Source organism: Geotrypetes seraphini, chromosome 6 (assembly GCF_902459505.1).
Source record: "Geotrypetes seraphini chromosome 6, aGeoSer1.1, whole genome shotgun sequence".
Lineage (NCBI taxonomy): Eukaryota > Metazoa > Chordata > Amphibia > Gymnophiona > Dermophiidae > Geotrypetes > Geotrypetes seraphini.
Window position 1 is genome coordinate 178,664,389 of NC_047089.1, and position 27,856 is coordinate 178,692,244.

The 27,856-nt window shown below is 42.7% G+C and overlaps 1 protein-coding gene across 1 annotated transcript in view; it reads left to right on the forward strand.

Annotated features, from left to right (window-relative positions):
• PROM2 (prominin 2) overlaps positions 1–27,856 on the forward strand; it is a 159,283-nt gene that overhangs the window by 18,116 nt on the left and 113,311 nt on the right. The window contains exons 4-5 of the mRNA XM_033950017.1: positions 12,947–13,010; positions 22,212–22,301. Of these exons, the coding sequence (XP_033805908.1) occupies positions 12,947–13,010; positions 22,212–22,301 (154 nt within the window). The remainder of the gene's footprint in view (positions 1–12,946; positions 13,011–22,211; positions 22,302–27,856) is intronic.

The following is a 27,856-nucleotide window of genomic DNA, read 5'->3' on the forward strand; positions in this document are numbered from 1 at the left end:
TAAAAAAATATTTCAAGCTTTTTACTTACTTTAGTCCTGATGTATCCCGTCCAAAACAACAAGATGATATACTCCAAAGCAGGCAACAGGGTTGTATGACTTCATGGCCAGATAAACAGACCTATTTACACATTCAACCATCCAATGGTGTTGCAGAACTGAACAATAGGTTCTATTAGTAATGTACATGAAGTTTTAAAAAGAAAAAAAATGGGGGAGGGTTTATTTTGTAGCCTTAAATGTGATGTTGTAATATTACAACACTGGGTCTCAGGGGAGTGCAGACAAAACCTTGCTATCACTTTGACCCACTGTTGTAAAATTACAACATAGAAATAACCAGCTCTAAATCTCTTAAAATCAGTATATTCAATGATGTCATAAAATCTGCATGATCTACACATATTAATGATCACATAAAAAAATATTTCAAGCTTTTTACTTACTTTAGTCCTGATGTATCCCGTCCAAAACAACAAGATGATATACTCCAAAGCAGGCAACAGGGTTGTATGACTTCATGGCCAGATAAACAGACCTATTTACACATTCAACCATCCAATGGTGTTGCAGAACTGAACAATAGGTTCTATTAGTAATGTACATGAAGTTTTAAAAAGAAAAAAAATGGGGGAGGGTTTATTTTGTAGCCTTAAATGTGATGTTGTAATATTACAACACTGGGTCTCTGGGTGTACACCACACAGATTTGTGCACTTTTAAGAAGTTATTAAAGTGCCACTTGTTTTTCTTGATGAAAACAACTTTATAAAATGTTGTTGCTGGAACTGTATTATTGTTTCTTGCTTAAGCTATGGTTGTAAATGTTTTAATTGTGTATGGCTGTTGTAATCCACCTTGGAAGAAGGCAGAATAGAAATAAACTATAAACAAGGTTACATAAATATGGCAAGAGCATGTGTAAAATACAGCATTCTGTAAAATATGTGTGTTAAGTTGGAGGCACGCTCATATCAGCCCAATATCTGCCTTCTTGTATGTATGCATTATAACACTTACATGCACCCTTTTAGAATAGAACTCAGGGTGTTTGTGCCCATAAGTGACACTTATTGTAGTCGTAAGTACTGCTGAAACCAAAATGACTTCAATTTCTTCCAAAAATCTGAAACAACATTTGCATATGTAAGGAATTGCAACTGCCAATGCATTTTTTCTAGCAAGAAAATGGACTGGTACTCAAATTTCAGGCTATTCTTCAGAAGTGGGGTGATCATCGAGGGAACCACTCTACAATAGCCAGGCCCCCTACAACCAGCCACAGAATCCATGAAAAGGCAAAAGAATTGCCATACTGGGACAGACCAAAGGTCCATCAAGTCCAGTATCCTACTTCCAATAGTAGCCAACCCAGGTCCCAAGTACCCAGATAGTAACAACATTCCAGAGCTGAGATTGTGATGTCACAATGCCTAATTCCTCCAATTCCTAATCAGTTATGTCACAATGGCTCGATTGTCCTATGTTTGGCTCACATAAGAATATAAAAGCTGCCATACTGGACAGACTGAAGGTCCATCGAGCCCGGCATCCTGTTTCCAACCTGAGTTCTTCTATTAATACTTGGGGACCATAGGTAATTTTTATCAAGCAATGGAAAAAGTGCTGGTACACAGTACCCCTGAATGCCCCTCAAAAAAAAGACCTGGTAACTGCAGGCTCATAATTATAGAATAGCCCTTAAAGTGTATGCTGTTAGTGCTATACCCAATATAACCTAGCAGTAAATCACAAATACGCCCAAACTAGCTTTACACAACTAAGAACAAATACATCAGCCCTGTGTATGTCCAAATCTCTTTCAGACTCAGAGTTCTAATTAGAGTGGCCACTGAGGCATCTCCAGAATATAGAATATGATGGGAATAGATTGAAAGAAAGTGAAGAAAAGGGGGAGAGACAAGTATTTAATTTATTTATTGATTCTTCATGGTTCACTTCCAGTGGCGGATAAAGTTGGATGTCACCGGACTGTGAAATGCTAACAGAAATTAGACAGACTACTAAAAGTGGAAACACAATAATAAACGGGAGATTTCAATTACATGTCCTTCATATCAATTGGGTGAATTCAGGGCTTAATTTGTAGATAAAAAGAAGTGGAACTGTGGAGTAGGGAGAGACTTGAGTGGGCCAGGAGCTCTGCTCCAGGCTCACCACTTCCCTTCCAAGCAGCCCAAAGGGAAGAGGAGGGGAGTAGAATGACCTTGCTGCAGAAGAGTCTGAAAAGTAATGGTGGAACTGAGTTCCAGGCCATTCTACCACAAATTAAGGCCTGGTGAATGTCTCAAAAGAGCAGGCCAGGTGAAGTTTCTAAATTCTCGGTAAAATGCTGAACATGGTGCAAGGGGTAATGATGATGGAGCTGCTTGGCAATGGTGATCACAGCAAATAAAAAAGTAATATACAAGACTATAGTACTACAGAGCACTTACTTTAAACCTTGAGAGATTGATAATATTAGAAAATTAATTAGAAGTCAGCTAAAAGAAACTGCAAACGGGGAGCTAAAATATTATGGGGATATTATTCAAAAATAACTTATCTGCTACCAGAATCTACCTGCTACCTGTCCAAGCACTTTACGCTGCTGAAGAGTTTAAGATAAATGATTTGCACTTTATTATTAAAAAATTAAGTGTGATGAAGTTTGAAGTTAGTGAGAGCATTATAGATTTGAAAAATTTGGAACCAATGAAGAGTCGGGTGTGCTTTATACTTTTTGCATCATCCGAAGATCCGTCTATAAAAATAAAAATAATTTAGTAAAGGCTGTTAATAGATTCTATTATGGAATTAAACTTTACCAAGAGAAAATCGATTTTGTATATCATGGCACAAAAAGTGGTCACAGGGATGAAGCAGGAAACTACAGGCCGGTGAGCCTCACTTCAGTTGTTGGAAAAATAATGGAAGTGTTGCTGAAAGAAAGGATAGTGTATTTCCTTGAATCTAATGGGTTACAGGATCCGAGGCAACATGGCTTTACAAAAGGTAAATCGTGCCAAACGAACCTGATTGAATTTTTTGATTGGGTGACCAGAGAGCTGGATCGAGGACATATGCTAGATGTAATTTACTTGGATTTCAGCAAAGCCTTTGATACAGTTCCTCATAGGAGGCTGTTGAACAAACTTGAAGGGCTGAAGTTAGGACCCAAAGTGGTGAACTGGGTCAGAAACTGGCTGTCGGACAGACGCCAGAGGGTGGTGGATAATGGAAGTCGCTCGAAGGAAGGAAAGGTGACTAGTGGAGTCCCTCAGGGTTCGGTGCTGGGGCCAATCCTGTTCAATATGTATGTAAGTGACATTGCTGAAGGGTTAGAAGGAAAAGTGTGCCTTTTTGCAGATGATACCAAGATTTGTAACAGAGTAGACACCGAAGAGGGAGTGGAAAATATGAAAAAGGATCTGCAAAAGTTAGAGGAATGGTCTAATGCCTGGCAACTAAAATTCAATGCAAAGAAATGCAGAGTAATGCATTTGGGGATTAATAATAGGAAGGAACCGTATATGCTGGGAGGAGAGAAGCTGATATGCACGGACGGGGAGAGGGACCTTGGGGTGATAGTGTCCGAAGATCTAAAGGCGAAAAAACAGTGTGACAAGGCAGTGTCTGCTGCCAGAAGGATTCTGGGCTGTATAAAGAGAGGCGTAGTCAGTAGAAGGAAGAAGGTGTTGATGCCCCTGTACAGGTCATTGGTGAGGCCCCACTTGGAGTATTGTGTTCAGTTTTGGAGACCGTATCTGGCGAAAGACGTAAGAAGACTTGAGGCGGTCCAGAGGAGGGCGACAAAAATGATAGGAGACTTGCGCCAGAAGACGTATGAGGAGAGACTGGAAGCCCTGAATATGTATACCCTAGAGGAAAGGAGAGACAGGGGAGATATGATTCAGACGTTCAAATACTTAAAGGGTATTAACGTAGAACAAAATCTTTTCCAGAGAAAGGAAATTGGTAAAACCAGAGGACATAATTTGAGGTTGAGGGGTGGTAGATTCAGGGGCAATGTTAGGAAATTCTACTTTACGGAGGATGCCTGGAATGCGCTCCCGAGAGAGGTGGTGGAGAGTAAAACTGTGACTGAGTTCAAAGAAGCGTGGGATGAACACAGAAGATTTAGAATCAGAAAATAATATTAAATATTGAACTAGGCCAGTTACTGGGCAGACTTGTACGGTCTGTGTCTGTGTATGGCCGTTTGGTGGAGGATGGGCAGGGGAAGGCTTCAATGGCTGGGAGGGTGTAGATGGGCTGGAGTAAGTCTTAACAGAGATTTCGGCAGTTGGAACCCAAGCATAGTACCGGGTAAAGCTTTGGATTCTCGCCCAGAAATAGCTAAGAAGAAAAAAAAAAAAAAAAATTTAAATTGAATCAGGTTGGGCAGACTGGATGGACCATTCGGGTCTTTATCTGCCGTCATCTACTATGTTACTATGTTACTATGTTTTGCAGATATATGCATATTTACAAAATAGCGTGTAGTGCTTATTACATTACATTACAGATTTCTATTCCGCCATTACCTTTCGGTTCAAAGCGGATTACAAAAAGAGTTATGGAAGAAGGGTTACAAAATTAGATCAGAGATCGTTTCCAAGAGAGGGATAAGAAGGATCAGGAGTTGGGGTAGGGAAGGTAAGAAGGGGTATTCATGGTATTAAGCTTTATTAAGGGATTTTATCTGGCATGTATGTGGATATGTGCACACATAAATGATAATATTCTACATGCTTCCATGTGAAAATGTTAGGACTAATTTTCTAGACTTACCCATGGCCACCTACATGATTTAGTCACGTACTTTTAAAAAATCTTTTTTATTTATTTGCATTTATAACAAAAATTCAGGAAAAAATAAATTTAAAAATATGAAAAATTAACAAGAAAGTAATATATTTTGAATAACATAACTTTTCCTTACACCATTATTTATTGGGGGATTAAGCAGATAGATAAGGAGCTCTAAGCATGAAAGGTAATTAACATAAGTAAAGGCCTTACCTATGTATTTACATACAATTCAAACTAATACAAACAGCCTTACTAAGCTGTTCTAGCACAATCAGTATCTTCTTCAAGTCCACAAAAGATTTAAGATGTTCCAGTGAGGAAAACACGCAGTGGCGTACCTAGGGTATGTGGCACCCGGGGCCCATCATTTTTTGACACACCCCCCCCCCCCCCCCCCATGTAAAAAATTTTTTTTTTTTTTTTTTTTTTGCAATAACCATGAAATGGAATAAATGGTCAGAATAGAAACAGGCAGTGAAAATTTTCTTTTATTGAACCTCATATATGTAACCATTATTCCAAACATAACATAACATAAATTATGTCTAAATTGTCATGACATTAGAAGTACATATGGAGTAGTTGCAGGTGATGCTTGGGACAGTTCTGATTGTGTTAGTTCGGTTTTATGTGTTTTTTGAATAGAAGGGTTTTTATTTCTTTTTGAAGGTTTTGCAGTCTGTGGTTGATATCAATTGGTTGTAGAGTTGGGGGTCGAGTGTTGCAGCTCGAATGGCTAGGAGGTTGTCGAACAGTTTTTTTCTTTTGACGTTTTTGGTTGGAGGGTGTGTGAATGGTGCACAAGTTCTCCTATGTCTGTTTGAAGTGGATTGAATTATTTAGCTGAAGAAATTAGTTACCCCCCATTCCACACACATTAATTCTCTTCCATTTTTGTTCCCATTATAAAAAACACTGATAAGTTCCCAGAAAAAAAATACATTAAAATAAGAAGTGAAAACAAAGGCCCCTACAGATGAGAACATAACATAAGAATAGCCTAACTGGGTCAGACCAATGGTCCATCATGCCCAGTAGCCCATTCTCATGGTAGCCAATCCAGGACACTAATACCTGGTCAAAACCCAAAGAGTAGCAACATTCCATGCTACCGATCCAGGGCAAGCAGACACTTCCCCCATGTCTTAATAACAGATTATGGACTTTTCCTCCAGGAATTTGTCCAAATCTTTCTTAAAACCAGCTACCCTATCTGCTTTTACCATAACTTCTGGCCACTTCATTTTTAAGTTTAGATCTTTCCTTTCAAACAGAGACCTTGCTAGATGTCAAATACAGCACAAGGTAACTTCACATGGACTTAGCTGTGCAGGAAATGTGAATCTCCTCATACACCCACCATATAGTGCAAAAATGTGCAAAGGTCTGTTTTTTTCTTTCGATCACTACATAGCCTAATGCCACACAAGCAGCGCTGTTACAAACATATTCTGTAGGTCAATGCTAAGGATAACAAAGTTTCCTTCCTTGGACCAGAAGGAGATAAACCACTGGAAGAGATCCCAAAACAACACCCAAAGACCCACTCAGTGTGTGAATCAGTTGAGTGGAGTGGACTAACTGGGGGGTGGAAATGGGCCCGGAGTTTGCTCAGCAGAATTTCCCAGACCACCTCTTCCTCTCAACACATTGACACGCTGCCACCATCACCACTAGGAACACCTCACTGGGTAGGCCAGCTATGCTATAAACTTTATAAAACACATTATTATATTTTCTTATAAAGCACATATTTTAACTGACCTCTCTGACATCCTCAGCCTTTCCATTCACAAAAATAGAAGGAAGAAAAGTTCCCATTTCCTGCTGTCTCATGTCCCCGGCCTATACAATATTTTTTTTCTGCAGACCCTTCAAAAGTCTGACCAAATCCTCGTTTCACTTGCATTATAAAGTACTGAGGATGCCATCTCTCCCCAATCCCAGGTCCTAAAGTCTAAGACAGTAGCGCAAACTAATGCTGCCAGATACAGGAAAAAAAAATTTTGATTCGATTCAGCCCTATTGAATTGGTTTTTCAATTCGATTTTCCTGCCCAGTTGGGTGATTTTTTTCAAAACTCCTGGTGGGTTTTATAGCTTTTTCACCCCCTTTGGCTTCTCCTAACCACACTGGCGCTGTGGTGTAAATAAAATAAAGAAACAAAAAGGACTTTTCCTCTTTCTGTTAAATCCTAGCTCACGTTTGCAGTCCAACACCAGCTATGGCAGGATACACATTTCAAATCTGACATGTTATAATCACAAAACAGAAAATAAAATTAATTTTTCTACCTTTTGTTGTCTGGTTATATTTCAAATCTTGTTGGTCCAAGGCTCTGGTTTTCTTCTGATAACTTGCTTGCCAGGGTCTCCTTCTTTCTGCATGCTAACCATCCATCTGCCAACTCTGTCCTCCCTTTCCATTTCCCTTCCCTTCCCAGGAAGTCTGGTATCTTTCCTTTTTTTCATCTCCCTCCACAGATCCACCTTTTCTTAAATACCCTTTCATCCGGCATCTCTCCCTCCTTCCCCACCATCCCAGAGTCCACCATCTCTCCGTTTCTTTTCCTAATTACCCTCCTATCCAGTATCTCTATCCCTCCTCCACACCATCCCTTGTGTCCAATTTCTCTCCCTTTCTGTTCCTTCCCTCCCTAAATCCCATGGTCCATCATCTCTCTCCCTCTCCTCTATTTTCAGACCCATTATTTCTTCCCCCCCCCCCCAAAGTTTGGCATATGCATGTCTCTTTGAACACCCCCTTCCCTCCGTGTACTTCTAAATCATGGTCCCCCCCCAAAGGCCTGTCCCCCCTTAAAGGTCTGCCTGTCCCACCTTGATGGCCTGCACCCCCCTTGAAGGCCTGTCCCTTCCCCTTGTAGGCCTGTCCCCCCCTTGTAGCTTCTCCCCCCCCCCCTTGTAGGCCTGTCCCCCCTTGAAGGCCTGCCTGCCTGCCTTTCCCCCCTTGAAGGCCTGTCCCCCCTTGAAGGCCTGCACCCCCTTGAAGGCCTGCACCACCCCCCTCGAAGGCCTGCACTCCCTTGAAGGTCTGCACCCCCCCCCCCGAAGGCCTGTCCCCCACTTGAAGGCTTGTACCACCCCCCTTGTAGCTTCTCCCCCCCTTGTAGGCCTGTCCCCCCCTTGAAGGCCTGCCTGCCTGCCTTTCCCCCCCTTGAAGGCCTGCACCCCCTTGAAGGCCTGCACCCCCCCCCCCGAAGGCCTGCACTCCCTTGAAGGTCTGCACCCCCCCGAAGGCCTGTCCCCCCCTTGAAGGCCTGTCCCACCCCCTTGTAGGCCTGTCCCCCCCTTGTAGGCCTGTCCCCCCTTTAAGGCCTGCCTGCCTGCCTTTCCCCCCCTTGAAGGCCTGTCTCCCCCTTGAAGGCCTGCACCCCCCTTGAAGGCCTGCACCCCCCCTTGAAGGCCTGCCCCCCCCCCCTTGTAGGCCTGTCCCCCCCCTTGTAGGCCTGTCCCCCCCTTGAAGGCCTGCCTGCCTTTCCCCCCTTGAAGGCCTGCACCCCCTTGAAGGTCTGCACCCCCCCAAAGGCCTACACCCCCCCCGAAGGCCTGCACCCCCCTGAAGGCCTGCCTGCCCCCCTTGAAGGCATGCACCCCTTGAAGGTCTGCACCCGCCCCCCCCGAAGGCCTGTCCCCCCTTGAAGGCCTGCCTGCCTGCCTGTCACCCCCTCCCCCTTGAAAGCCTGCTTGCCTGCCCGCCCGCCCCACCCTGAACGCCTGATGCCCCGACCCACCCCGAAGGACCGCGCGCCCCCCTGGCCTCCCCGCACCACCTATGAAGCAGCCGCAGCAGGATCGCGAAGTCAGCGTCAGCGATCCCTGCGCTGCTTCCTGCGCCACGGTCCCGCCCCTCCTCTGACGTCAGAGGAGGGGCGGGATCGCGGCGCAGGAAGCAGCGCAGGGATGCTGACGCTGACTTCGCGATCCTGCTGCGGGCTGCTTCACAGGTGGTGCAGGAAGGTCAGTGGGGCGAGCGGTCCTTCGGGGGTGGCGGGGGACTGAACGGCAAGGCCGGGAACACCCCCTTAGGGCTGGTACCCGGGGCGGCCCGCCCCCCCCCGCCCCTCCCTAGGTACGCCACTGAAAACACGTACTTTATATGTACACTGATAAACACATACTTTATATTTACACAGATAAAAAGCCCCCAGAGATCTAACTTCCTCTCCTCCCCCCACCTCCCCATCCCCATCCCCGCAATAATAAGCATTGTTTTCTTCTGTCTTATATCTAGAAACATCCGTAGTTTTTGACCATAGAACAAAACTTGTAAATTTCTAAGGAAAAGTGTCATTACTACTTACAAATTTTGTAAAAAAAAACAATAAAGATAGCTCTTGTAAAAATTTCTGTTTCTTCTAGACTTGCTGACAAGTTGAACATTCTCTCCTTCCAGATTTTATAGTTGGCCTTCTGGGGGACCCCTAAATTCATAGTAGGCAAATAATATATCTTAGTCAATGGGGAATATTATCAACATAAAACATCAAATTCTCTTGTAGGTATTTCTTAAACAATTCTAATGGTGTCACGCCTACATTAAGGGCCAGATTCTGTAAACGGCGCCTATATCGCTGGCATCTACAAAAATGGCCGCTGGCTGCATGTCAATCATGCTTAAGCGCCGTTAACAGAATCACAGCTAATGATACCTAAGGAAAAGCTTAAATGCCTGTACTGTAGGCCAACGTTTCACTATCCTACATTGCAGGCATCTAATTTCTTTAGTGAATTGCACCTAATAGCGCCTAAGTCCCGCTCTGCCCCTAACTACGTCCACTTAGGCGTAAGACGCCATAATATATCCTACTCTACATATGATAACGGTGCCTATGCTATAGACCACTGTTCTTCAACCGCCGGTCCACGGACTGGTGCTGGTCCGCAGGAAATTTCTGCTGGTCCGCGAAGGGCCGGCAAGATTAAGGTGACCGTTTTCAGACCTCCTGTCCCGTTGTCCCCACGCTGTCCCGAAGCTGTGCTCGGGATCATTTCCTGTCCCTACCTGTCGCACAAAAAAAAAAAAAAAAAGCCTCCCTCCTTCCTTTCCCCCGGTCCCCTGCTCTTACTGCCCTGCTGCTGCTGCTAAAGCTGACAGGAAGTCTTCTTTCTGACATCAATTCTGACGTCAGAGAGGACGTTCTGGGCCAGCCAATCGCTGCCTGGCTGGCCAAGAACGTCCTCTCTGATGTCAGAATTGACGTCAGAAAGAAGACTTCGGCTTTAGCAGCAGCAGCAGGGTGGTAAAAGCAGGGGAAAGGAAAGAGGGAGGCTTTTTTTTGTGCGGCAGGGATAGAAGGAGGTAGGCAGGCAGGCAGGCTGGCTTTGGGATTGGGGGTGGGACAAAATGTGGAAGGCAGTGAGAGGGACATAGGAAGGAGGCACTGGGGGCACTAAAGAGATAGGAAGGAGGCACTGGGGGCACTAAAGACAGGAAGGGGCACTAAGGACATGGGAAGGAGGCACTGGGGGCACTAAAGACAGGAAGGGGCACTAAGGACATGGGAAGGGGGCACTGGGGGCACTAAAGACATGGGAAGGAGGCACTGGAGGCACTAAAGACAGGAAGGGGCACTAAGGACATGGGAAGGAGGCACTGGGGGCACTAAAGACAAGAAGGGGCACTAAGGACATGGGAAGGAGGCACTGGGGGCACTAAGGACATGGGAAGGAGGCACTAGGGGCACTAAAGACATGGGAAGGAGGCACTGGGGCACTAAAGACATTGGAAGGGGCATTAAGGACTTGGGAAGGAGGCACTGGGGTACTAAAGACAGGAAGGGGCACTAAGGACATAGGAAGGAAAGAGGGAGGGAATAGAAAGGGACAATTCTTGGGCCTGAGTGCAGAAAGAAAGAAATGAAAGAAAGGATATACACAGACAGAAGGAAACGCAACCAGAGATTCATGAAATCACCAGACAGCAAAGGTAGGAAAAATGATTTTATTTTCAATTTAGTGATCAAAACGTGTCAGTTTTGAGAATTTATATCTGCTGTCTATATTTTGCACTATATTTGTCTATTTTTCTATAGTTACTGAGGTGACCGAGCTCACGGATATGGGGTGGAAACAGGGGTTTTAAATTTTAGTCCTAGTAGTTTGCCGGTCCACAAAATAATTCTTTTATTTCTGCCAGTCCACGGGTGTAAAAAGGTTGAATAACACTGCTATAGACACATCCCAGTGCCTACATTTTTAATGAATTTTTAATCAGCTTTAAATAAATAGTCAATTAAAGCAGTGGCGTACTAAGGGCGGGGGGTGCGGACTGCCCCGGGTGCCAGCCCTATGGTGTGTACAGCTGGCTGGGTCCAGAAATTCCCATGCTGCTCTAAACAGCACTTGCACCTCAGCACGGCTGCTGTACTTATTCCGAAGCAGAGTCGGCAGCCGCGTTGAAGTGCAGTAAGGTCCCGCGATGACTGCGTCTGCCGCTCCTGCTCTAGAAGACGTGACATCGGAGGGGGTAGACTGACAGCCTCAGTCATCGCGGGACCTTGCTGCAACTCCCTGTGTCTGCCAGCCCACCCCCTCCAACGTCACTTACATCTTCCAGAGCAGAGGCAGCAGAAGCAGTCATCGTGGGACCTTGCTGGTTTGGAGGAAGAGAGGAGCATAGATGGTGGAGGGAGAAAAATGAGGTCAGGGTGGTATGTAAGGGTGGAGGAAGGAGAGAAAGGGGGAAGATGCTGATGGAATTGGTGTGCAAGGAAAGGAGAGAGAGAGACATAAGGGAGAAGGATACTGGATGGAATTGGGTTAAAGGAAAAGATAGGGGGAAGATGCTTATGGAATTGGTGTGCGGGAAAAGGATACTGGATGGAATTAGGTTGGTGGGAAAGAAAGGGGGCAGATGCTGATAGAAGTGATGGGAAGGGAGAGGAGAGAGTGAAATGCCAGACCATGGGGGTGTAGGAGAGTGAAGGGAAAAAGAGGAGAGGAGAGAGATACCAAACTATTGGAGGAGGGAAGGAAAGAAGATAGATGCCAGACAAAGGGGGGTGAAGGGAGAGATGGAAGGGGAGACATAGTTTCTGGAAGGGGAATAGAAGGAGAGAAGATGTCATATAGAAGGGGCAGAGAGAGGGTAGACAGTGGATGAAAGGGAGAGAGTGACAAGAAGATGAGGAAAGTAAAAACCAGAGAAGACAAGGTAGAAAAAAAAATTATATTTATTTATTCTTTTGCTTTAGGGGAGATGCATTGCTGTTTCTGTGGTGTCACATTGTATGCAGAGTCTAGTTTCTTGGTGGTTCAATTTAACCTTTGTCTACGTATTTCTATTTTATCCCCCCTTTTACAAAACTGTAGAGCGTTTATTAGTGCCAGCCGTGGTAGTAACAGCTCTGATGCTCAGAATTCTATGAGAGTCTGAGCTGTTACCACCATGGCTAAAAACCACACTACAGTTTTGTGAAAGGGGGAGGGGTTAGTTTGTGATTACATATTCCATACTAGGTGAAGGTGTTTTCTGTGTTCTGTGTGTTTGAAAGACATGGTTTTCTGTTAGGATTGACTGTACAGGATTGATCTGAGCTAGTCTGGCTTGTTTGGTTTTACAATGGGTGTATTGATGTTGAACTGCTCACTGCAGTATGTAAGATGCTGCTTTTTCTAGATACACGGTTGTGTGACGTGTGGATTGTTATTAAAAATCATGTTTTTCATACAGATGGGGGGCGTGTCAAAAAATGATGGGCCCCGGGTGTCACATATGCTAGGTACGTCACTGGATTAAAGCCAAGCACCTAATTTATGGTGCCATTTATAGAATAACACAAAGAACACTTAGGGACATGGAGGATTTGTCATGGGCAGAGAATAGGCATTTTGTGGCAAATTCTATAAAGGACGCCTGAAAGTTAGGCCCTAAAGATTAGCACGCTTTAAATGATAAGATGCCCTTAGGATATAATGCCTTAGCCTTAGCATTTAGCACCCGCTAAATCAGTTAGCGTACTTTAATAAAAGTTCTATAGAGCAGACACTGTCGCTCTTATGTACTGTACAGTATATCCGTGTGTATAAATCTTTGGTAGTAGCAGTGTTACGGAAATATCCAGGATTATGGTTATTAATATTTATTTTCTGTTGTTGTTTTTGTTTTTCAGTATCTAGACATTATTGCAAATGATTTTTCCATTCCCAAAAACAAAGTCATGGCAGATCTGAAGGGTAAGTAGGTACTCTGATTTTAGGATGGAATTTCGCCGTAGTTTTCCCACTTTGGAAGAGAAACTGTCACTCATTCCTAAGACCAGCCTTTCATGGTAAAGTCTTTGGGCTCTTTTTACGAAGGTGCGCTAGCGTTTTTAGTGCACGCACCGGATTAGCGCACGCTATAGCATGCGCTAGCTGAAAAACTACCGCCTGCTCAAGAGGAGGCGGTAGCGGCCAGCACGCACAGCAATTTAGCGCGTGCTATTCTGCGCGTTAAGGCCCTAACACACCTTCATAAAAGGAGCCCTTTGGCTGTACATAATTTTGTGTAGAAATTTAAGACAGATGTGCAGGCAAAGGTTCTGTTTCTGGTTTGGTTCATTTTAGGTATTTTTCCCCATATTTTGTTGGCTTTTTTTTTTTCAGTTTGTTTCATATTTTCATGTTATCAAAACCTTTGTAGTGCTCATTAGAACTTTTTTAAATACATAAATTGACTATGCACATGCTATTCATAAGTTAATATGCTTTAAATCGGTTTTATGTACATTTTTTAAGACATCGTCACAAACAGAAGGTATGAAAAGGAATGCACAGCCCTAAAATTTAATATTCAGGAAGTATATTATAAATGTATGCAATCATGCCACCTCATAAATATTAATAAAATAATACTACATGTGGAGGGGCATAATTAAAAATATGTCTAAGTCAGTTTTGGATCTAAGTCGCTAGTCACCCAAAGTCGGCAGTGTCTAAAGTCCATTCTCGAAAAATACTTTCAACATTTTTTTTTGAGAATCGTCTAATTATATGTTCAGTCGTTTGATCGTCCAGACTGCTAAGTCGTCTATCTTTATACCCCATTCTCGTCCAAAAATTCATCCAAGTCAGAAATGGCTAGAACAAGACCTTTTGGACATGGAAGGGTCCAGCAAAGTGATAGACTGGAACACCCAGACATGGCAACTCAATAGTGAAGCACCTTACAGGACACTGCTGTGAATTTCACATAAAGGGTGCCACTAAACATCTCACCAGAACTCCATTAATATAAGCCGATTTAGGCAGGATTTTAGACGTATTTCTGTTTCGATTATGAGCCCCATAATATTTAGATGGCAAGTTATAAATGTGGCTACTGATAAGCCCTAAATTTTTTGCATTAATGAAGGCCCCCTTTAACATATTGCTTTCCAGTGTTCCCTGTGGTTACCCTCATGGCTTTGATTCATAAAGGGATTTTGAAGAATGCTTGGGACCTCCACGCCCAGCAGCCGTCATGAAACTGAAGCAACTCTATATATACTGATCTCAATCCTATACCAATTAAGACTTTCCATACAGGAAGTCAATGTTTCCAAAGTTATATTATTGCAAAGATCGGGTCTAGATTTCTGTCTATTCCAATATGATTATCTCTGTAAAGTTGATCAAAGGGGCAGGCAAATAGGATCATGTAACTCTGTTACTTAAATAATCATATTAGCTCCCCATTACTCACAGACTTGTCTATAAATCACTGCTGCTCGTATTTAAAATCATGCAGAGTCATAGTCCAGTCTTTTTTCAATTACTATCTTATACCATACACATCTTCCCGTACTCTTCATTTGTCCCAGCAAAATCTTACATAAGAACATAAGAATTGCCGCTGCTGGGTCAGACCAGTGGTCCATCATACCCAGCAGTCCGCTCACGTGGTGGCCCTCTGGTCAAAGACCAGCGCCCTAACTGAGACTAGCCCTACCTGCATACGTTCTTGTCTAACTTTGTCTTGAATCCATGGAGGGTGTTCTCCCCTATGACAGATTCCAGAAGAGCGTTCCAGTTTTCTACTACTCTCTGGGTGAAGAAGAACTTCCTTATGTTCATATGGAATCTATCCCCTTTCAATTTTAGAGAGTGCTCTCTCGCTCTCCCTACCTTGAAGAGAGCGAACAACCTGTCCTTATCTACTATTCCCTTCAGTACCGTGAATGTTTTGATCATGTCCCCTCTCAATCTCCTCTGTTTGAGGGAGAAGAGGCCCTCTCTAATCTTTCGCTGTACGGCAACTCCTCCAGCCACTTAACCATCTTAGTCACTCTTCTCTAGTAATACCAAGCACACGAAACATAACATATAATACCACCAGACATTGTATATTCTCAGTAACAGGACCATTATTTTGGAATACCCTCCCCACTTACCTCAGACTGGAACCCTCCCTAGCAAAATTTAAAAGCCCAGCTAAAACATTTCTCTTTGAGGATGCATATAGCCACTGTTCGTTCTTTGCTCATTAATTCAACTCAATCTATTAAGCACTCTCGAGGAGCAATCTGCAAGTAGTCCAACTTTATCCCACCTTTCTATCTCTTCTCCCCCTTTGCTATCAAATATTTTAGCTCCTTCTTATGCCCGATCGTAAACCTCCATTTCCTACTCATTTCTGCTATTCTGTTATACTTTAATTTATTGTAAACAGCTTGGACGCCTTGCTACAGGTAGCATATCAAATCGTTAATAAACTAACCCCCTCCCCCTTTTACAAAAACACAGAAGAGATTTTTAGCTCTCGTTGCTCTGAATTCTATGACCATCGGTGCAGCGCAGAGCATTCAGCGCACCGGCTGTTGCTAAAAACCTCTTCCAAGCTTTTGTAAAAGGGGAGGTTTAAGCTGAAAACTTTAAAAAATTTTCTCTGGCTGAATATATCTAATTATGATGTCAGAAAGTGGGGGATGCTGACCATATGTAGGGTATGAAAGAACAAATTTATTAAAAGGAGATTCCTTTCCAATCATGATCCTTACAAATCATATGAACTATTGAGACTGATAAACAAATGAATCCATGAGAAGCTCAATGGACTATGTTTTTTGCCCAGATCCAGTTTATTATTGCTTTTTGTCCTGAATCAAATAATATGAATGCTGATATCCTTTTGTGAAGTGTCAACATCTCAAGACAAGGGTCCCATTATATCAGCTTCCCAGATCATCACAACCACTATTCTTTGCTATCTGTAACTCAGTTTTGAAATCTAGATAGTTGACATCCACCACATCTTGAACTAATTCCTAAGTCATTTAAAGTTAGAGAGTAGAATTGAAGCATCAAGATTGAGACCTGCTCAATTCCAGCAGGTATTTTTTATATATTTATTAATTTTTATTCCAACATACTAAAAAAAGCTCTGCTGATGCAGAAAACAGAAAAAAATGCATGTATCTATTCCACATCTTTACTTTAAACTTATTTAGTTGGTAATTTTCATTATTTAGCTTATACATTAAAATTTGAGTTGAAAGCTGCTGGACATTGTAGGGGCAAGCCAATAAAGTGACGCCTAGAGGTATGGACCACTTGTGTACATCAAAGTCATCATAAAATTAACAGGTACATATATGGACTAGATGCTAATCATAAAGTAGTGCCTAAGTCCCATAGGCCCTGATATTGAGACTGCAGGAAGAAGCCCAGCTACATTCTGCAGTCAGCAGCAATCACAGATATTCAATGATGGGGACATATCCGGCCACCGGCACTGAATATCTGGGTCAAAGTTTAGTGACTCAGAATTAGCCAGCCAAGCTGGCTAAGACAAAATGGTAAAAGATAGGCCTGCCTTTTAGGCTGGTCTATCTAGCCACTAGCCTTTGCCGGCCACCTGCTATGTCACACGATATAGCCAGTCATTGGCAAATCCAGTGAACCAAATATTCAGTGGGAGATAGCTGGCTATCTCCTGTTGAATATCACAGATAGCCAGTCAAGTGGTACTTAGCCAGCCAGCTAAGAACCACTGAATATTGGGGAGGGGGATAGTACCTAACTGTAAGGGGGAGTACATGTGGGTGGAGCAAGGGCAGGCCATGTGCTTGTCTCCCAGTTAGGCGCTTAGGGCCTGATTCTCTAAAGGACACCAATCTTGGTGGCCACCTAAGAAGCGGCCGCCGATCACGTGTCCTATAGAGAATCATGTCTACTTTTACTAACAGAAGCCTTAGATGCAGGCCAGCATTTTTCAGGCCTACATTTAAGGCATCTGTCTCATGCCTAAGGAGACGCAGGATTTCTACGGACACCCAAGACCACTTCCGGTGGAGATCATTCTCCACCACGTCTTGGGCATCTGTGAGCATCTCTATGCATCTCCATAGGGGCACAACATATGCCTACAATGTAGGCATCCTTCCTCGCCTGTATATATTTTTTTTAACATGCGGCCCAATTGGCTGTGGGATGGCAGTAGGATGCCTACCGCCACCTACAATCAGGACGCCCATTTGGAGTATCAGCACCTTAGCTTATAGAATACTATAAACTAAACGTGTTATTCAGCATTCCTAAGTATGCCAACTTAACACCTGCAGTTGACATAAGATGGTATGCCTATTCATGGGCATGGCAATGCCGACCTTATGCTAGTATTCTGTAAGAGAATCTTGGCACCAAGATACCATTGTACGAGGGACCTTCAAGAAGTTTCCACACTTTTATTTTTCTAAACACTATTTATTAAATATCTCACTTTTCCACATAATCACCCTGTTTTGCCAGTCTAGTCACATGATATTCTATGACATGCCCTCTTACCACTTCTCCTGCCCCAACCATTTCCCGCAAAAATATGAAAGTGCGGAAACATTTTAAAGAACCCTCATAGAATTGGCACTATGTGCATGATATTGGGGTGCTTAAGCTGAGACACCACTTGATAGAATTGCCCCTTTATTTCTTTGCTTTTATTTAAATTTTACAAGAACTAGGCCCTGTCTGGGATTCTCCTAGTAGTTTACGGTCCTTCCAATCATCTCCAGTCCGCCAAGGTTTTTCTGAATTGTTTCCCAGGTTGTCGTGGATCAGTGTCTGGACTGATAACCAGTTCACAGTGAGATTTTTTTCAAGGTCTTTATTTAGTATGTAGGGGTTTTAATCTTAGTTACAGATTGAGACAAGGAGCAAGAACCATCTTCTCTGAGCAAGAACAGAAAGAAAGGTAATTGAACAAGTAAACACCACAATATAGAAGATATAAGACAGGCAGTAAGAGAAAACAGTTTTCCATCCCTTACTTAAATGCCTTACAGTTTATAGTTTGCAGCAAGGGTGCTAAATGACAGACCTCAAGGTCCACAATCCAGTTAGGTTTTCAGGATTTCCACAATGGATATGCATGAGATCTATATGCATAGAGTGGAAGCAGTGCATGCAAATAGAATTCATGCATATTTGAGGAAAACCTGAAAACCCAACTGGGTTGCAGAGTTCGAGGACTGACATTGAACACCCCTGGTTTACAGTTTCATCTTGATTTGATATACCACCTATTACAAAGATATCTAAGTGGTTTACATGTGAAAAAGATCAAATAGACTATTCATGCCAAACAGGTCCCTCCGCCTCAGATATGCCTCAAAATTACCCCTGATCATGCCCTTCAACAGCAAACCAACCCTTCCACTTTATACCAACCCACTGGAATCAGCTGCCCCCACAGATGATCCCATGAAGGGCTTCTCAACTTTAGGAAAGCAATAAAAACATACTTCTTTACCTAACTCCCCCACCCACAACTGATAGATTAAAAACTTGTATTGAAAAATCTTGCACTGTAACTAGGACAAATTTAAACTGTAAACTATATATTATGTATACTAATCTTTAGACCCGTTACATTAACGGGTGCTAGAATAGATGTGTGTCTTTGTGTTTCTTTTTTTCATTTTCTCTCCTTGGCTGCTTTCTGTCTGTCTTTCTTTCTTTCTGTCTCTCTTCCTCCTGCTGTCTGTCTTTCTTTCTGTGTCTCTTTCCTTGACTGTCCAGCCCTTCTCCCTTCATTTTACCTCCTCCCTGCCCAGCAGCACCTGTTGCCTTCTTCCCCTGTCCAGCAGTAGGGCTCCCTTTCTGTTACCCCGCCACCCCGCCACCCCCCCCCCCCAGCCTGTTACATTAATGGGTGCTAGAGTAATGTCTGTCTGTCTGTTTTTTTTTTTTTTTTTTTTCTCTCTCTCCTTGGATGCTGTCTGTAATTCTTTCGGTCTTTCTCCCTGGCCCCCTGTCTGTCTATCTTTATTTCTAACTCTATCCTCACTTCCATTCATTGTCTGTGTCCCTCTCTCTACCCCTTCTATCTACTGTTCACCCTCTGTCTTGCCCCTTCCATTCACTGCCCTCTCTTCTCTTTCTATCCAGTGTCTGCCCTCTCTCTCTCTCTCTCTCTCTCTCTGTTTCATATGGCATCTCCTCCTTCCTTTCCCACTTCCTTTTCCCTTGGTCTGGCATACTTTCCTCCTTCCTTCCATCTCTTCTTCCCTCCAAGCCATTCTCTCCCCCTCTGTTCCCTTAGAAGAGTAATAAATCTTGTTTCATTGTGTTCTGGCTTGCCTTAGACCTGCCTCAAAGTGACATTACACATTGCCGGTTACTTCAACACCGATAGTGCAAGGTACTTGCTTGGATTAGTAATCCCTCCTAGTTCTCTCTCTCTCTGAACTCATACCCTTGGACAAACTATTTTTTTTTTTTTTAATATCTTTTTCACTTCAGCATTCTCTTCACATATCTGCAAGCCATGTCTTCAGCCCTTCCTCTCTGGCGGGTCCTGTGTTCATGAAAACAGGAAGTAGGCAGGACCCACCAGAGAGGAAGGGCTGAAGCCGGCAACAGCAGCATATTTTAAACGCTGCTGCTGCCCGAAGAAGCCAGGCCTTAACCGCAGCTGGCAATGCTGGTGGGGGTGGAGGGTTTTCAAAGGTTCAGTGACGGCGGTGCTGGGGGGGTTGAAAAGCCGTCAGTCGTGAAGTATGCCGCCTGCAAACTTCATGGCCGATGGCTTTTCACAACTTTAAAAACTTAGCGGCGTAGTCTTTTGCTGCTCTATCCCCTTCCCGCGTTCTGTCCATCTCCCGGCGGCTCCTCTCACGACCGCCGCCTGTGTCGGAAGCCTTCTCTGACGCAGGTGTGGCTCACCCTTACCGCGCTATCTGCCTGCCCCGGAAGTGTTATTTTTGGTTGTTTCGTCGCCAACTCGGGCTCGGGGCCTTCCGCTGTTGGAGGAGCGGAGCGGGCTTCTGGAGGCGATCGGCGGCTTGCTGCGGTCGGGAAGACTGACTGGAGAGGGGCGGGAAAAGCTCGTGATCGCCTCTTTTTTCGCTCTCCTGGGCCTGCTCTCCTTCACCTAAGTACCGACTCCTCACTCCCCGCCATCTAGCACATGCGCACTCGTGCCGCCATAGCGCGACAGAGCAGAGAACACGCGGCACGAGTGCGCATGCACGCTTAGCATTTTATTATATATGATTGGTATTAGATCCCTAGTATGTGTTGAGTTAGGATTAAAACTTGTACCAGAAAAAAAAAAAAACCACAACTTGGAATAGAAAACTAAATGAATAAATATGTAGGAGACATGAGAATGGCCTAGGTTACAATATATGATTAATTAACATACTAAGGCCACCTTTTATCAAACTGCAGTAGAACCTTTTACCACAGGCCGGCGAGGTAAGTGTTCCAACACTCATAGGAATTGAATGAACGTCAGAGCACTTACCACTCTGGCCCACAATATAAAGCTCTACCACAGTTTGATAAAAGGGGACCTTAACACACAAACGCAAATAGTAGCAATAACTACAGTAACAAAGACACAAAAGGAGGAGACAAATTATCAACATAACAGCAATCAGCTACTGCACAGAGGGCCACAGGTGCCATTTTAAAAATAAGACATAGAAGAAATTTCAAGAATGTAAAGGAAACATTGCCATCTGCAGGTTTTACAATAAATTACAAGTTTTAGAATGTGGCTGGTTTTATATCTCAGCACTTTCAGGTGACCCACATTGGACATTGTCAGAGAATAGATGCTGGAATCAATGAATCATTGGTCTGACCCAGCAGTTATGTTCTTACTATAAATAGTGATGACAGTAGCACTCTAAGCTCCTTTAGCTCATAGTTTCTCAAACCTTCCTGGGAATTCCATAGGCAGTCAGTTTGTCAGGATATCCTTAATGAATATACATGATATGAATCTGCATTCATGGGAGATCTAGCATATGCATATATATATAGCACATATAGCATATGAGAGTGCTTTTGACTCCTAAATCCTCTCACCTTGGGATCTGCATCCCCAACCCTATATGTCATGTCTGTCTGTCCAAGTTAGATTGTAAGCTCTTCCGAGCAGGGACCATCTATAAATGTCAAAATGTGTATGCCTTTCAGCGCTATATAAGTGATAAATAATAGTAGTAGTGGTGTTGACTGGTAGTCTGAAAATCAGACTGACTGTGGGTCCCTAAGACAGCTTCCAGAAGCCTTACCCTTGTGCTGTATTGTTTTCTTCACTTTTTCTTGTGTTACATCTAAATGGAATCTTTCTTCTATAAATGAATAGAGTGCTACCTCTTTTCTTTGTATTCTTGATGTCTTGGATGCTTCTTTAATCCCTTCTTCAATTAATATAGCACATACTTGTTTCCCTTTTCTAAGGTAACTCATAGCGCAACCTCTCATTATATGTCCCCCCTGCACTTAGATTTCATTAATGTTCATTATGTAAAGTACTGCTCTTCTCCTTTTGTTACTGTACTGTTCTTCCTGAATAAAGTAGAGCCTGGTTACACTGGATTCATTATGTTTCACACTGCTCTGCATATCTGTAATAGCAGCAATATCCAGCCTAGCCTCTACCATGAAGCTTTCAGGTATATTTTATCAAGCACCTATGCATGTGGTTGGTCAGAAATTTCCCCTTCCATTCCTGCCTCCTATCTCTTTATCTTCATTTCTACCCTGCTTACGGGTGAATTCATCAAAGAGCGCTAACTGACATAGCGTGCGCTAACTGCATTAGCACGTGCTGAATAACGCACTCTAAATACTATGATGCCCATTATATTCCTAAGGGTATCTTAGCATTTAGCACACGCTAAATTGTTAGCATGTGCTAAATTGGTTATAGTGACCCTTGATGAATTCCCCCCCTTATTGGCCTTGTTATTCTCAGGTGCATTTGGAAGTTTTCCATATTTCTTTTTCACAAATTACTTCACTTACTTGTTGGAGGTGACAGTGTATTTAATTCAGCTAGCACCTTCTTCATCATAACATGAGAGTGACAGATATCCTCTGGTCCTGGGAGTATATAGTAAGAGTATGATGAATATTATACATTGTACTCTGGCCATAACTGATCTGATGGTTTCTTCTTTGCAGATATTGGACATGTTATTGGCCTCTCTGTCTATTCTAATCTCAAGCAAACTATTTGGCCATTGTTGGTGAATGCTGAGAAGACTGCACAAGGTAATAGAATCAATTTACCTCTGCACAGAGCATGTGCAGAACCAGAGGGATTGGGGAAAGAACCAGAACAGTTTTCCTTATGTCCAGGTTCTTTGTTACTTTGAGCAGGTGGCTTTGGGATTGATTTTCAAAAGTTTAAACCATTTAAGTTTAAAAAGTCTCATGGTTAAGCCTCCCTTTTAAGAATTTTTCTCCCAATGGTGGGATAAATGTAACCTCTGAATTCACAAAGCTAGTAAATTTAGGCCCTTTTTTTCTAAGCCGCGGTAGGCGTTGGCTTGAGATGCTAAATGCTTCAGTGCTGCTCCAACACTTATAACATTCTATGAGCATCAGAGCAGCTTCAAGCATTTAGCATCCTGTGCCAAGGTAGAAACCTCTACCACAGCTTAGTAAAGAGGGGGGTTTAATAAGTTATTTTACTGTTCAATAAGCCTTTGAAAACTTACCTCTTTATTTTCATCTATTTCAGTTTTAATTCAGCTTTAATTCTAGCCCTGCCACTATGGCGTAACAAGCAAATTATATGAGGCTTGGTTCATTTCTATTTGTTAAACAACTTAAATAGTCCCAGTCTATATTTGAATAAAGCTTTTAAGAGGCCAAACACAGCTCTGAAAACAAAGCAAATTTCATGTATTTGGGATTTTAATACTTTGTCGGTTCATGACAACTGATCATCCCTTCTAAACTAATATCACCAAGATTAAACAATCAGGATTTACAATATTTTTGGAAGTTTAAATAGGAGTCAATTGATTGCAACTTCTTGGTGCTAACATTCAATAAATCTGGGCCTAGACATAAAAAGATTTCATTCCACAGTGTCTCCAATCACATCACCAACTGAGAGTGCATATGTATAATCGAATAACTTGGGAAGAATGAAGATTTTGAAATGGGCAATAGAACACTAGATGATTTCCAATTACATTGGGCTACCCAGCTTTTGAATCTTTAAACGCCTTTGCCGATATCTTAAATCTACATTTAAAAAGCACCAATAGCCAATACAATGCTGCCAGGACTGTAATGTTATGACTCCATTTTGGAAATCCAAACAGAACATGATATGCAATAAAATATGAACAAGCTACAATGACTTGTTTAGGAATACCTTTTTAAGAATTGCACTATTCCACCATACGACGATCATTGCATGTGCGACCGATAACAGATCTTCCTGCTCTATTTAAGTATGGCTGGAGGTTCCATAAACTATATAGTGTAGAAAAGACTTCATTGCATTAGAAATCTAGGTATGTTCACATATATTCTCATCTCTGACTTCAAAGGAAGATTTATCCCAATTCATCACATGTAGTGGAAACAACCATTGTACAATGATGCACATTGAAAAAATGAACAGCATGGATGGGGCAGCTTCCACATGAAGGTATTAGCACTTACACATGGAAGCAGTGAATTCACAACTCCCATATGTAAACGGTGTCACCTTCATGTGTAATTGCTCCATTAAAAAAAAAAAACACTAATTCCCACTAGAGAACCCTGTAAACATCCCTAAATTGACTGCTCTATCCCTGTCCAGACTATTCATTGCACCTTCTAACCAGATTACATAATGGTTAGAGATAGATATTTAAAAGCATTGGGGAAAATATAGAACCTGAGAAACTCCAGACTAGAGCTCCCAAGATAAAGATGATATATCACAAAGCTGAACTTTCTTAAATCTGCAACTCAAGGAGTCAAATCATATCAGCTTAATATCCCTGATGCCAAGGACTAGTGAGCATTCGAGTAAAATGCTATGATCCATGATATGAGATGCTGCTGAGATGTCTACAACAACGTCTGTCTGGATTCTTTTTTTAAATTATTCACGAAAGCTATAGTATAGCCACTAAAAAAAACAGGATCTAAAGAGTCACACTCATCCAGAATTTGGTTTAGGTGAAAAGAAGCAAGCCCAGATAAACAACTGGCCCATAACTGTCTACCCTATGGTGACAATTTAGATGGTGTTCACATTTTATTGTTTAATCCTGCTATTTTGGACTTCCATGTCGGTTGAAATCAGAGCCAGGAGGAACTGATAGCAGCTTTCTTCTTTTATGCCATTTCAGCTTCCTTCTCCCAGCTCATTTTTACCATGGACCAGGTACCAGTACTCCTAGAACCCTAGGCTTGCAAGATGTAGCCATTGTATAATTGAGAGTCCCTCCCCTCAGGGGCTGTAAACCCTGCCTCAACTGGGCACAGAACCATATTCAAAGCCTCTGCACAGGAGTAAAGATTCCAACCACTGAGCCACAAGATCAACCTGATAGTATTCACTTCTTACTAAAAACAAGACAGGTGCTCTGAAAGGTTCCATTCCCTGGAGTTGTGTTCAGCATGTTATTGTTCTAGTCATACTCTTCATTTATCACAGTATTTCCAGAAAGACAATCAGTGCAGCAACAACAGTATAATAAATTAGGTCTGTAACAATGGCAGAGACTAGGTAGGAAACACCATGAAAAAAATCTCAAACATCTACTATAATCTGCCTCAAGGATGTTCAGTGTTGGTATAGGATAAGCGAAGCTAAGACAACGGGATTGTCCAGTTGCCCTCTATACTATTTAAATGCAGCTTTGAAACCATGCTAGTAAATGTAACATAGTAAATGAGAGTATATACAGACCTGAACAGTCCAGTCCATCAAGTCTGCCCTTTAATTATATGCATCACAATTTCATGATTAAACTAGTGTCTTTTTTTTCTTTATTACTTCTGGGCCATAGACCTTAGAAGTCCGCCGGATACCGTCCCTGGGCTCCAACTTCTGAAGTTGCCATTGAAGCTTACTCCAGCCTATCCACACCATCTCAAACATTTGCGGGATTCAAACTGTGAAAGTCTGCCCAGCACCGCCCTCATGTTCCAAATTGCTGGGGCTCCGGAAGCCCTCTCAAGCTCATCCTAAACCAAATTGCCCTATGACAAGTCTGCCTGGAACCAGCCTTAGTACTTCAGTTTATACCAATCATATTCTAATTAGAGATGCTCTGTGTTCATCCCACACTTTCTTGAATTCTGTCACCATTTTCTTCTCCATCACCTCCCTCAGGAGAACATTCCAGGCATCCAACACCCTCTCCGTGAAAAAGAATTACCAAACATTACTCCTACGTCTACCACCCCATAACCTCAATTTATGCCCTCCAGTTTTGCCAATTTCTTTTCTCTGGAAAATATTTGGTTCTACATTAATACCTTTCAAGTATTTAAATGTCTGTATCATATCACTCCTGTCCAGTCTCTTCTCGTACATGTTATGATGCAAACCCCCTACCATTCTTGACACTTTCCTCTGGACCGCTTCAAGTTGTCTTATATGCTTAGCCAGATACAGCATCCAACACTGAACACAATACACAAGTGGGGCCTCACCAACAACCAGTACAGGGGTATCAACACCTCCTTTCTTCTACTGGTTACGTCTCTTTCTATACAGTCTAGCATCCTTCTGGCTATAGTCCCCACCTTGTCACACTGTTTTGCCGCCTTCAAATCCTCAGACATTATCTCTCCAAGATCCCTCTCCCCTCCATGTATATCAGCCTCTCACCTCCTGCACATGCATCTCCCTCAGATTTCTACTCCACAAATGCATCACTTCTTTGCACTGAATTTTAGTTAGCCTGACATTAGACCCTTTTTCCAAATGTTCCAGATCCTTTTCATGTTTTCCACTCCCTCTGGGGTGTCCACTCTGTTACAAATCTTGGTATCATCCACAAAAAAGCAAATCTTACCTTTTAATCCTTCAGCAATGTCACTCACAAACATATAAAAACATAAGAATTGCAGCTGCTAGGTCAGACCAGTGGTCCATCGTGCCCAGCAGTCCGCTCACACAGCGGCCCTTAGGTCAAAGACCAGTGCCCTAATTGAGTCTAGCCTTACCTGCATATGTTCTGGTTTAAGCAGGAACTTGTCTAACCTTGTCTTGAATCCCTGGAGGGTGCTTTCGCCTATAACAGCATCCGGAAGAGCGTTCCAGATTTCTACCACTCTCTGGGTGAAGAAGAACATCTTTACATTTGTATGGAATCTATCCCCTTTTAACTTTAGAGAGTGCCCTCTCGTTCTCTTCACCTTGGAGAGGGTGAACAATCTCTCTTTCTCTACTAAGTCTATTTCCTTCATTATCTTGAATGTTTCAATCATGTCCCCTCTCAGTCTCCTCTTTTCAAGGAAGAAGAGGCCTAGTTTCTCTAGCCTCTCACTGTATGGCAACTCCTCCAGTCCCTTAACAATATTGAAGAGAATTGGCTCCAGCACTGACCCCTGAGGCACTCCACTAGAGTACTCACCTTTCCTTCATTCGAGTGAATTCCATTAACCACCACCTTCTGATGGCTGTACATCAATGTTTATATAGCTTTAATGTTTATAGGGAGACTTTAATGTTTATAGGTAAACTAAGAAAAGATGATAATTTTACAGAAGAGTTGCATATTGTTTTAAAATATGTAAAGTCACATCTTCTACATACTGTATATGTCAAAAGTATATAAGAAGTAATAATTGCTCAGATTTACTGCTATATTGCTATCCAGGCTACTCACTAAAGTGCAGTAGCCCTTACTAAGTTTAGTGCAATGCCACCATGTACAGGTTAGTGAATTGATCCCATTAAATAAATTGGGGCCATGATAATTAATGCAGGTGGTAACCCAAGGTAAATTAGCAGGAACCATGCCCCTTTGTTTCTTTGTTTTGTGTTTCACAACTATGAATCCTCTGTGCGTCCATATTGACATCAAGGTCACAATTTGCATCACTGGGAAATTGCTATGCTAGATAATTGGTCCATAGTGACTATGTCATAAATGGCATCACATTTGCAAGAGAGCTAATCAGATCTCACACATGTGAATTAATTTGCAACTGTTCTAGTTATAGTTAAGTGCCAGGGTTGATAGGTTTCATGGAAACGGTGTAAACAAAACTGACTCATCACTAAAATGTCTAGTTGACAGCACTATTATGTGTATATCATGAATCCTTTTAAGAAATTGCACAGACATAGACTCTATCCCCCAGATACTATATAGGTTGCCCAGACTTGCATGTAACCTAATTAGCTAATGAGTCAGTAATAATTAATTGGTGTTAACTGGCAGTCATTTGGGTTTATACACAGATGTACCCCTTGCAGTATTCCATAAAATGTGTGTCCGATTCTATGAACGGTAAACATAGGGCCTGATTCTGGAAACGATGTCCTAATTGTAGGCAGTGGTAGGCGTCCTACTACCATCTAACGGACCAATCGGGATGTACATTTTTTCTTCAAAAAATTGATGCAGTGAGGGACACCTACAATGTAGGCATCTGATTTGTGCCTACAGAGGCATCTGGGTATGCCTAAGGCTGGTGTAGGCAAGGCTTGCGCAGGAAGTGGCCTTAGGCATCCATAGGCGTGAGTCAGATGCCTTGAATGTAGGCCTGTAAAATGCTGGCCTACATTTAAGGCATCTGTACGAAAAAATAGACATGATTCTGGATGCAGCTCGTACTGGTGCTTGACATGTGGT